This window comes from Nymphalis io, chromosome 5 (assembly GCF_905147045.1).
Source record: "Nymphalis io chromosome 5, ilAglIoxx1.1, whole genome shotgun sequence".
Lineage (NCBI taxonomy): Eukaryota > Metazoa > Arthropoda > Insecta > Lepidoptera > Nymphalidae > Nymphalis > Nymphalis io.
Window position 1 is genome coordinate 11,084,586 of NC_065892.1, and position 10,317 is coordinate 11,094,902.

Here is a 10,317-nt window from a genome sequence, read left to right on the forward strand (position 1 = left end):
GCATTATCCTAATCCTGATATAGAACGTTTAAATCTCCATAGCGCGAGCTCGTTCAGTCCCTAATCCTGTATGATTCTTGTTTGGCCCAGGACAAAGGGCAGAATGGGGCTGTCCGATAAAGGGATTAAAATTTGCGCAATTTATAACTAGAAAATTGGATTGCTCTTATTTTATATGTGTTTGTAATCAATTTGAATGTTCATTATATTAGTAGGTATAATGATACAAATATTATAAAAGAGATATGTTTTTTTTTCCTCATTTACAATATGTAAATTTCATATTATATACTGTATCAGAATATATCGGTAAGCTAGTATTGTTTATTTTACCCGTACGAAGTTGGAACAGAAATCTAGTAATATAAATGCCTTATTGGTCATAAAGTTAGCATATAAGGTTAAAGATGCCCTGGATTAAAAATCCTGGGTCAGGGCAACAAAAGGTATTGAGGGTTTTTGTCCATGGAAAGCAGGGGAAGCCGTTGGTCCAACGTCTGAACTCTTTCCGATCGTTTCGGATTGCCATCGGATTATGTAAGTGAAAGAGTAGACAGTGCTCCTGTGTTGAATTAGTCTGCGCACACTCACATTTGAGCACTATAGTATCGCATACAATGTTCTTTCTCTAGAGAATGGCTGCCGTGACCTGACCGAAGTATATAAGAAGATCGATCATCAGGTCCAAAAAATAATAAAAACTTAACATAAATTTGTAAAATATCAAAGTCAGTATCTATGAAAAAAAATTAATATAATAAGGCATATTTGTCGGTAAACGAAAACGTAATTTTTTTTTTAAACAACTTTAATTAACGTATAATAAATCATCACTGTTTTTTGTTATGAACTAGTCTGTTGAAAGCGGAGTTCGAGAATAATTTGGCGATATATTAAACATTCGGGATCGCTTTCTAAGGCTTTAATATTAATTGGAACATTCTGTCCATACTTCGGAATCGCCCTTCCGTGGCAGACCCTACTAATTTCCTTTGAAACCTAGGCTTTTCGTATAATACGGATTTGGAAATGTACCCAAACCGGGATTTGGTTAAATGCCGCATTTGCTGTAACATATGTTACTAATAGGTATTTGAAACTTAAATTACATTATAAGCTTCTAAGTAATATCTTGGCTCATTAGTAAGTATGAAAGATTAAATTTTATACTTTTTAACACTCGAAAGACTAATTAAGTTATTAAATAATATAAAAAATTAAATACAGAAGTTTGCGTTCTAAAAATGTAAGATGGTCTAAGGTTATTGTCATTATATTTGCGAAAGAGAGATTTAAACTTTTGAATTAAAAGTAGTTAAAAAATTTCAAGGACATATTTTTAGAAAAGCATTTGTAAAAAGAGGACTTTAAAAGTAACAAATATTTTTCTTACTTTTATACTTAGTGGCCAGTCTATTTGGACATCGATTGTTTTATAATATATGTACAAAAAATTCTTGAGTGTGTCCTATTCTAAGCATTTACTTATCGTTGAAGAATACTGATATATGTAGTACCAAAATAAAATTGGTGTCGCCCGAGTTAGCTATTAAATAATAAATAGGGGCATAACAAAGTAAAAATTGTAAGATCAGTAAATTTTATCTTATTTTTATTTAAACTCGACTACCTCGTTAAATTAATAAGTCGAGATGGCCCAGTGGTAAGAACGCGTGAATCTTAACCGATGAACGTGGGTTCAAACCCGGGCAAGCACCTCTGAATTTTCATGTGCTTAATTTCTGTTTATAATTCATCTCGTGCTTTTCGGTGAAGGAAAACATCGTGAGGAAACCTGCATGTGTCTAATTTCATCGAAATTCTGCCACATGTGTATTCCACCAACCCGCATTGGAGCAGCGTGGTGGAATAAGCTCCAAACCTTCTCCTCAAAAAGGGAGAGGAGGCCTTAGCCCAGCGGTGGGACATTTACAGGCTGTTACTACTCGTTGACTTAGTGGCTAGATATAAGGCCGCAGATTCTGAAGTCCTGGGTTCGAACTCTGGGTCGGGCTGATAAAAAGTTGGAATTTTTGTCGAAAAATTCGCAACACGGCCTGTCTCTGTATAGGCAAAACTTTATAATAAACTTTTAATTATTCTATATTATCCGTTCCTTTCTGTCAGACAAATTGATTTTAGGTATTATATTTTCGAAATAAGATATTTCAAAGTGAATAAAGTAGCAAAGATTAATGCTATTTCAATCTCGTAATAGTTGAGATAACGTAATGTCAAATTTCAAAGCTAATATTCAAGTAATACCCGGTAAAGTACTGAATTATCTCAAAGACGTAATCTTGTTAATTTAGCGATCACCTCCTAAGGCTTTGACGTGGTTAGGTACTAAGAGGCGCCTAGCATCCTTAATTAGTGTTAACGAGAGGCGGTGGATCCCTTTATGAATTTTGAATAGATTACATCGAAAAGTTCCCCCGAACTTGTCCTTAACAGTCTCATTTTGTTTCGGGTTCGGCTATTGTGCTAAATTCAAAGTTTGCTTCGTTTTAAATTAGTATGTTTTGTCTGAAATCTTTTAAGTTTTAATTATATTCAATTGTTAACTTTAACATTATAATTTTAACGATTTGTCGCATATAATTAATGAAAATTCTAGAATCATTATTACAAAGTAAGAATTTGGTTGAATTATTGTTGTAATTAATAAAATCTCTTTGGTTGTTTAACATGACACGTAAGCATTGCACGTAAGTAGAAATTGCGTTAAAAGTTCTGCAAAAGAATCTTTCTTGACACATAAAAATATAGAGAAAAACGCAATTATCTTTTTTTTTATCTATCCCAAAATACCTGGCTCGTCTCGTGAAGTGAACACAGTTATTGAGTTGGGTTCACAGTAAATTACGACGAACGCCTACAAAAAACTACCTTTAACTTTAATTTAAGGGCGGGGATTTTGTTGGAACCCATTATTAATAACACGCTATCCCCGCTTTACCATTTTTTAAAGAATGAACAATCATTATTAATTTTTATTTTAAGAAATTAAACTATGAGACTTTTATACATGACTCAGTTATCCTTGAAATGATTTATATTTTATTTTTTTTCGTTGCATTATAGCTAGAGAACATTGCCTGCTGCCGTAAGGGTTACATTGTCTCCCTCTTTCTCGCACACATGCCATAAAAAATATAAACTTGATAGTTATATACTTACGTTCTTTTAGGATAAAACATATTATAGGGTATGCAATACTTCAAACTGTGCGTTTCTTCTTAAAACTCAAATCTAGAACGTACAAAATTGTCCTGTCCGTATCCGTAACAGCCTGTGAATGTTCCACTGCTGGACTAAAGGCCTCTTCTCCCTTTTTGAGGAGAAGGTTTGGAGCTTGTTCCACCACGCTACTCCAGTACGGGTTGGTGGAATACACATGTGGCAGAATTTCAGTGAAATTAGACACATACAGGTTTCCTCGCGATGTTTTCCTTCACCGTAAAGCACGAGATGAATTATAATCACAAATTATGCACATGAAAATTTAGTGGTGCTTGCCCGGGTTTGAACCGACGATCATCGGTTAAGATTCACGCGTTCTTACAACTGGGCCATCTCAGCTCTTTATCAAATTGTCCTGCAATAAATGTCGTATATAAAAAGTAAGCATAAACTTTTGTTTTATATAGAATAGGAAGGAGACGGGCATATGGGCCACCTGATAGTAAGTGGTCACCAACGCCCATACACATTGGCATTGTAACAAATGTTAACCATCGCTTACACCACCAATGCGCCACCAACCTTGGGAATTAAGATGCTATGTACCTTTTTACAAATTATAATAAAAAGATTAACAATAAAATAATTAACAATAAAAAGATACACTAAATGTACGGACAAGTCTGTTGAGATAGAAAGCACAAAAAAAGAGGGATGAGTAAATTTAAACGCATGTCGCGAAACGATGCATATGTCTGGTTTTAATGAGTTTATTTCGTGTCCTAGTTTCTATGTTTACAATAATTATATAAAGGAAGGACGGTACTTGTTCCGGGTATGTATTTGCATAACAATACCGAGAACATTCAAAACATGTAAAACGTCCGACTATCGCAGAGGAATTATTAAGTCTTAGTTTGTATAATTTACTCATACATGTATAAATGCGCATATTCTTAATACTATAATAATATATAGCAGCGAAGTATACACGTTTTATACGAGCCACGCACAAACAAGGTAGTAAAGAGGAGAGGATGCATGCCGTATGCCGTCACGTCATACGAAACGTGTCATCCCAAAACGCACCAATTGATGTTTTACATTAAACGAGTATAATACCTGATAGGTCCAATCGGCAACCTTATAATAGCACTTCAATGTTTTAACTTAGTTATTTGTAGAATACATTGGTGTTTATAAAATAAACTCTTCAGCTTTGTGTAATACTACTTCTCGCCTACTAGGTATATCGAATAGTATCAGCCTTTGTCCTTCTTTGGCGTTTATGCTTGTTTCATGCCAAATGTCATCAAAATCGGTTCAGTGCTTTAGCTGTTATAGCGACATAGAAATACAGACAGACGAAAGTTATTTTCGCATTTACATATAATATTAATATAAATTATAAACTAATATATATTATTAACATTGTTTCGAACTTTAAATCTCTATATAAATATAGAGCATTTTAACTTTTGAACGTATTAACTTTCATAGTAAGGTAATCAGTAAGTTCTTTGTACTTTTAGACGAGGTCAAAGTCTCACACATAAACAAAATCAAGCTCCTAATTTTTTTTTTCATTTATTTATTTTGTTGTACGCAATCCATAAATCTACTTATAAAGCTGCAGCTACCGAATGTTCACAACTACACAACTACTGGACTTGAACAAGCATCTGGTGTACACAGATATAATATTCAAATATTTTTATTCATAAGTTTATCACAAATAAAATTTCACATTAAAAAAGGTCGCTTGAACAAAACTCCGTTGAGTTTTTGCCTCGTAAAACATTGAGGTCCAATCGGGGGCAATTTATATCGAGTTGGATCTACTTAAATTTACTTTCTACTTATAGTTCTTATTGTTTTAAAGTTAAGGTTTAAATTACCTTAAAATATTTTGACTTTGTTTGGATGTGTCCCGAGGCTAGCGTATCCTTTTACACGGGACAGGATTGTGGTGTTTACGGCGGAAATGTCGATAGCTTTATCGTGTGGGCAGGCAAAGTGTAGGGAATGAATGTATTGTTACTTTTTAGAGTTTTTTAGTATTGTATATTATGTCATTTAGATTTAAGCATCTCTTTCGTATGATCTTATGTTTGTCACGCCGTTACGCTTAAAAAGGGCGACCGTTTTAAAATATATTTAGTTTGAACGCTTTAATTAACCGATGATCGCGGTTTCAAACTTGGGCAAGCATCACCTAATTTTTATGGCTTCATTTGTGTTTATAATTCATCTCGTGTTTGGCGGTGAAGGATTGGAGCAGCGTGGTCGAATAAGCTCGGAAACTTTAGCCCAGAAGAAGGACATTAATAGGTAACCTTTACTTTAATGACGGGTATAATATTAATAAAAAATATATCAATAAACTACTAAAATCTCGTCACTGACAAATTAAAAAAAAACTAAGCATTTCATTTCTCCGTTTTTCCGTCGAAGCTCATTAATGTTATCAATATAATAATAAAAATTTATTTTAAAGCTACCCATGTAGACTTATTATACAGTGTATGATTTGAAGAAAAAAAGTACTATAAAAAAATATTTTCTTTGCAAAGTTTGTGTTTTCATACAAAACGAATTTTCCTCTATTATTTATCTCAGTTGGAGATGTAAAACATCTCCGAACTGAATAAATAATAATGAGTCCGTAAAGTTTGAGATACTTAGCTTACACTTCAGTTTTAGAAATGCAGTGTATCTTTTAACACATGCAAGTACTATAATATGGTTGAGGGGTATCTCAACACGCTTTTCCACTGCGTATATTTTGCTTTTCATTAATAACTATTAACAATTTAATCACTATCTCCAAATTGCGTTTTGTTAAATAATATTATTTTACAAATATCGATAATATTAATCGATTTCGTTATTCTAAACGGCATTCAATTTATAAATTTATTACAGAGCCAAATGACTTATTTTATTATACACACAAATACTTTTCAATGAACCACTTCGACCGGTCTTAGCAATTACAAATTTTTATCATAGTATCTCGGGAATGAGATCGTAACCGGTTCCGTATCAAATATGCAGGAGCTTCGACCAGTCGGTAAGGGGTTCTCAACAAATATTGACTAAAGGAACTACTTGCATCAATGACACTTATGTACTACCAATACAGGCGTCCGTTTTGTAGAAACATATTTTAAAATTGAACATACAAAGTTATTAAATAGCATTTCAAGCTTTTATTTAACTTAACATTAAATAAACTATATAAATAAATTTGAATACGTCAAACCGCAATGAAGTGATAAGACTATTTATATATACATATATAAATTGGATACGGATAATATATAAACATATACATATATATGTAGAGTATATAGATTGTCTCTCATTGGCTGCAAATAATCCGGAATGTGAATTGATGAAATTCTTGAATCGCTTCCCGATTGTAATGAATTCAATTTGACTATGAATAGGTAAGCAATTTTAACTGAAAATATATATATTTTGGAAAAACGTTTTATATGCAACAATGTCTAAGTGAATCACTAAACGTTTTACTCATTATGTATCACGGTACGTGTAGTAAACGCCTAGAAATAGCTAGTTCATTTTTTATAAAATAAGTGAATATTGAACTTGTTTTAAAATAATTAAACTATAATGTTTAAACCAAAATTTATGTTATTTAATATTATATTTACATAAGAATTAATCACACTTAAGGCTAGTAGGATTTAAAATAGCTACTTAACAAATAATGTTTGCATTCAATGGTGGCAAGAATTCTTACATTACTGATCGGATTGTATCTGACGTTTTTTTTTTTTTTTTTTATAGAATAGGAAGGCGGACGAGGCATATGGGCCACCTGATGGTAAGTGGTCACCAACGCTCTTAGACGTTGGCATTGTAAGAAATGTCAACCATCGCTTACATATCCAATGCGCCACCAACCTTGGGAACTAAGATTTTATGTCCCTTGTGCCTGTAATTACACTGGCTCACTCACCCTTCAAACCGGAACACAACAATATCAAGTATTGCTGTTTTGCGGTAGAATATCTGATGAGTGGGTGGTACCTACCCAGACGAGCTTGCACAAAGCCCTACCACCATACGTTGTTCCACCTACGTTGTTGATTGTTATCTGTCTAAATCGGATGAAGCAAACTTATACTTCTACGTTTTGTCGCTTTGTATGTACAGCCTATTCCAACCACAAGAGTAAATATAAATATACAACTTTGTTATTGGATTGATGTGATATAATTGTTCGAGATCTTGAATAATTTATGATATTCAATACAAATTCGCGTTGCCGTCTTGAATGTCGACAAAGTTATAATTTGAACTTTGGAAGTCAAATTAAAGTGGATATAAGTAGTTTGTGCAATAGTGTTGTGTTATAAATAAATATAAATAATATGGGACATTATTCACATACAGCCATCAGATCCCAAACTAAGCAGAGCTTGTACTATGGAAACCAGACAACTGATATACTACATATGCTACTTTTCTTTTGTAAATACATACTCATATTAAAAATTATTATATTAAAAAGATATATTAATCAAGAAATTTTTGTAAATAAAATAGCGGAGCTATTAGCAAATCGCATGGAATGTGTAAATGTCCTATAAACAAATTTTCAAATGCAACTTGTAGTTTTGTTTACAATCGCGTGTCTCGGAAAACGTAAAGCCGTTCTTCCTGCACCTGAACTCTCTCCACTTGTGTCGCATTGCCGTCTGAATCTGAGAGTTAGAGAATAGATAGCACTTGTATTTGCGCACACACATGTGCACTATAATATCTCCTGAGCCGTTGGCTTGTCTCCGAAAGAATCGACGCCGTGTTCGACATCAATCAAGAGGACACTTATTTGGTGCAATAATCAATTTTAAGTACGAATTTTATTTTATACGTAACAAGCAAAGTGACAATTACTCGTCAGATGTACTAAATTGCGGACACTTAGACGATTTTATTTTAAATAATATGCTTAGTCTGTATCAAGGTTCAGCTAATATATTTATGAATTATTAGTATATAAAATTTACTCATAATTCATAATGTTATAAAAGTTAATTAGCGTGAAATTAGTTGATGATAATGTTTAACTTTTAACCGAACGTTAATAATAAAGTTCTCTTTAAGTTTCCACTGCAAAGTGAAGTAACTTAAACTATAAAACTTAAAGCCTCTTCTCTTCAAAAATAACACGCTAATGTTATACTATTTATCAACTCTTAGAGCACAATCTAATTCCATTAAAATTAGCTTAGACTTTGATTATATAGTTTGACCATCCGTTAACATAACTTAAAACCATAGATTAATGTTTTATTCCAATCATTTGAATACAAATTATCAAAGTAAATTAAGCGGCATATTTAGTTGTTTTTGTTCTTAATCTCTTAATCGCACATATATAATATTTCAAACAGAAATCTCAACAAATAAATTAATGTATAAAAAGTTGGACCCAAGACCCAGTAACAAAAAAAATAAACATCAAAAGTAATGAAAACAAAACGTAGTATAAAAAAAAACTAGTTTTAATAAACATAATAACATGGTAGGTGTGATTGGAATTGTCCTAAATTACGTGATAAATATTATTGACTCACGGTCACTCGGCGCCGCAGCACACATAGCGAGAGCTGCGAACACTACTACAATTGTCAACGATGCCATTGTTACTGCTTGTTTTAACTTAAACTGCTTTATATATAATGACCGTGACTACCCACGGCTCTCATTAGATCCATCCGAATCGACCTTGGCAATTGGATAATAGCAACTCATTGTTTTTTATCGTTTTGCACTGCTTCTAAAAGTTTTTGAACTTTTTATATATACGACGCAAAGTCAAATTCTTTACTCAATGTAGAGGCATTACATTTAAATATCGATTGTCAAAAATCTACCAATAAGTCGGAACGAAATACGTCAGACCTAAAAACGTTTGGTTTTTCCAAAGAAACCGGCAAAAGAATCACGATGGGATGTTTTTGGTATGAAGTGATTACGATTCCTCTAAAGTATACGAAATCATACGCAGAATAACATTGTAACTTTCATTTTCAAAAGTAATCGGATACCTGGGTAATCTGCCAAGCTATGGAACTACATGATAATAACCTAAACAAGAATGGAGGTTTTTGACCAACAATCAAAACTATATTTTGCTCTCACAATACTGATATAAATATTTAAAATTTCATCCAGATACTGTAACATATCATTTATTATTTTTATAGATATGCATTTTTTATGAATAATTTGTTTTTTTTTTTCTTTTGTTATTTAGGTAATACTTAAATGTTTATGCATTTTGTTTTCTTTGTTTTTACTTTCGAATATTTAGATTGATTTGAATTTAGTTAATATTTTTTGCCTGGTATACCTGTTTTGTTCTGAATGTAGTTTTTCTTTCTTTCAATGTTGAAATATATAAACTACAATAAACTGACCACATGACCTCACCGATATGCGTCAGGATCTGAATATGAGCCAGTATCTCATTATTATCTCAGTAAAATTACTATCAAAATATATCTATAAATACTTTAAATCGTAATTTGACGAGAATATCGTGTCCATTTATAGTGGAGGTACCAACGGTTCGGTATGGATTTAATGAAGAATGACCTAATAGTTTTTACTTGCTAGTATTGATAACCGGTTGTCATAAAATAAACAAATAACTTATGTCATGTTTTCGTGTATAGATCATTTTTTTAAGAGTACTATTCTTATCGATTTATTAATAAAAAGAGATACATTTTTTATATATTTTTTATATATAAGTCAGTTAAACATCCATAATTTACGTTTTTTTATATTAAATCTATTTATTATAATGTATAATACATTATTTATTATTCAAGCAACATTAAAAATATCTTATGCGCACACATTTTGATTAAATTTTTAACTAACGCGTCCGAATGCTATTCGTTCATTAGGAAAGTTTAACAGTTGGGGTGGTAAATCGATATGCGCTCCTAACATCTTTTGTTGTAGGGATCATCCCCAACTCGCCACCCTAATGCGTACGAGAGGGCTCGGGGACGCAGTTCTAGGCTTATGATGTTCAATTATACATCTATTATGCATATGTATATGTAATGACAAATTTGTCTTCAT

The 10,317-nt window shown here is 32.3% G+C and overlaps 1 protein-coding gene across 1 annotated transcript in view; it reads right to left on the reverse strand.

Annotated features, from left to right (window-relative positions):
• The window catches only part of LOC126768702 (calcyphosin-like protein), a 51,487-nt gene extending 42,612 nt beyond the window's left edge, over positions 1–8,875 (reverse strand). The window contains exon 1 of the mRNA XM_050486966.1: positions 8,796–8,875. Coding sequence (XP_050342923.1) covers positions 8,796–8,862 — 67 coding nt within the window. The 5' untranslated portion in view covers positions 8,863–8,875. The remainder of the gene's footprint in view (positions 1–8,795) is intronic.
• Between the last annotated feature and the right edge of the window lie 1,442 nt (positions 8,876–10,317).